At 34.9% G+C, this 1,131-nt stretch overlaps 1 protein-coding gene across 1 annotated transcript in view; it reads right to left on the reverse strand.

Moving 5' to 3' along the window:
- Positions 1-1,131, reverse strand: part of LOC119586324 — a 21,846-nt gene that overhangs the window by 1,964 nt on the left and 18,751 nt on the right. Inside the window, exon 7 of the mRNA XM_037935036.1 lies at positions 58-171. Coding sequence (XP_037790964.1) covers positions 58-171 — 114 coding nt within the window. The remainder of the gene's footprint in view (positions 1-57; positions 172-1,131) is intronic.

The raw sequence follows: 1,131 nt of genomic DNA on the forward strand, positions 1-1,131 counted from the left end.
GGAAGAGGAAAGACTCATTACAAAAAGGAAATTGAGAGAGAGAAAATATTGGCTGACCTCCGGTGTTTTTTCATGTGCAATGGCTTGGGCAACGGCTGCCTCTGTTTCCTCAGCAACGTTCTCCACATGGTTGTTGCTTCCCTTCCGTATCAATACTGTCTGTCGAATGTGCTGTGGAGAGAAGGCATAATGGTTAGCTATGATTATCCTGTTTACATGTATGAAGGAGAGAAAAGAGATACAGACCTTGGAAAGAAAAAGATCAAATTACTGCTTAAAAGAAGATATCAGAGAATTAAAAAGAGTTAGAAATAGATGCATAGTAATAAGAAAAACAAAAGACAAAAAAAGACATATAGGTCATTACTATACATATCAATGTATATGTGGAAAACTAATATAAAGAAAGAAGAAAGCTATCTGATAATAAAATGCAGAAATATGCAGATGGTACATGTCAATGAAAGTAGAGGTAAACTGGAAAGAGACATCGGTAAAAATCTCCTTCAATTTCCAATAGTGCCAGCTTTTGGTATACTTATGACTCTCCCTTTGATTCACAAATAACCATTTACAAAATAATGTAACCAACATAAGGTCTTATGTTCATTTGGTTCTTGCTTTGCCATAGTCTGATTTTTTTTTCTCTACATGTGTATATGTATACTTGAGTTGTGTGTGTGCATATAAGCAAACACATCATTCTTTAAAATCTGATATCCGTTAACATTATGTTAAGACAGGGAGGCTACTTAATTCATTAAAATACATGACCCTCACATCATGAGTTCATAACATTCCTGGGTTTTATCTGGTTCTGCTTCCCGTGTGGTGTGTGTGAGCCAGAACAGCTCAGCATTCTGGACTCTTCCCAGAAAAGTCATTCATTCACTGTTCCTTGTTGGCACTAGGCTCTCATAAACATTTCTTCTTAACCCTCACTCTCTCTTCTCTTTCATTCAACATTCATTAAGTACTGAGAACATGTAACCACCTAAATATTTACTACGGGTTTTGTCATCATTTGCACAATGAAATACTCAACAATGGGAATAAACAATTGAAGTCCAGTTAAGGATGGTTATATATTCAATTTAACAATTTTAGTGAAATAATTAAAACTCTCTTATA

The sequence above is a fragment of the Penaeus monodon genome, chromosome 21, assembly GCF_015228065.2.
Source record: "Penaeus monodon isolate SGIC_2016 chromosome 21, NSTDA_Pmon_1, whole genome shotgun sequence".
Lineage (NCBI taxonomy): Eukaryota > Metazoa > Arthropoda > Malacostraca > Decapoda > Penaeidae > Penaeus > Penaeus monodon.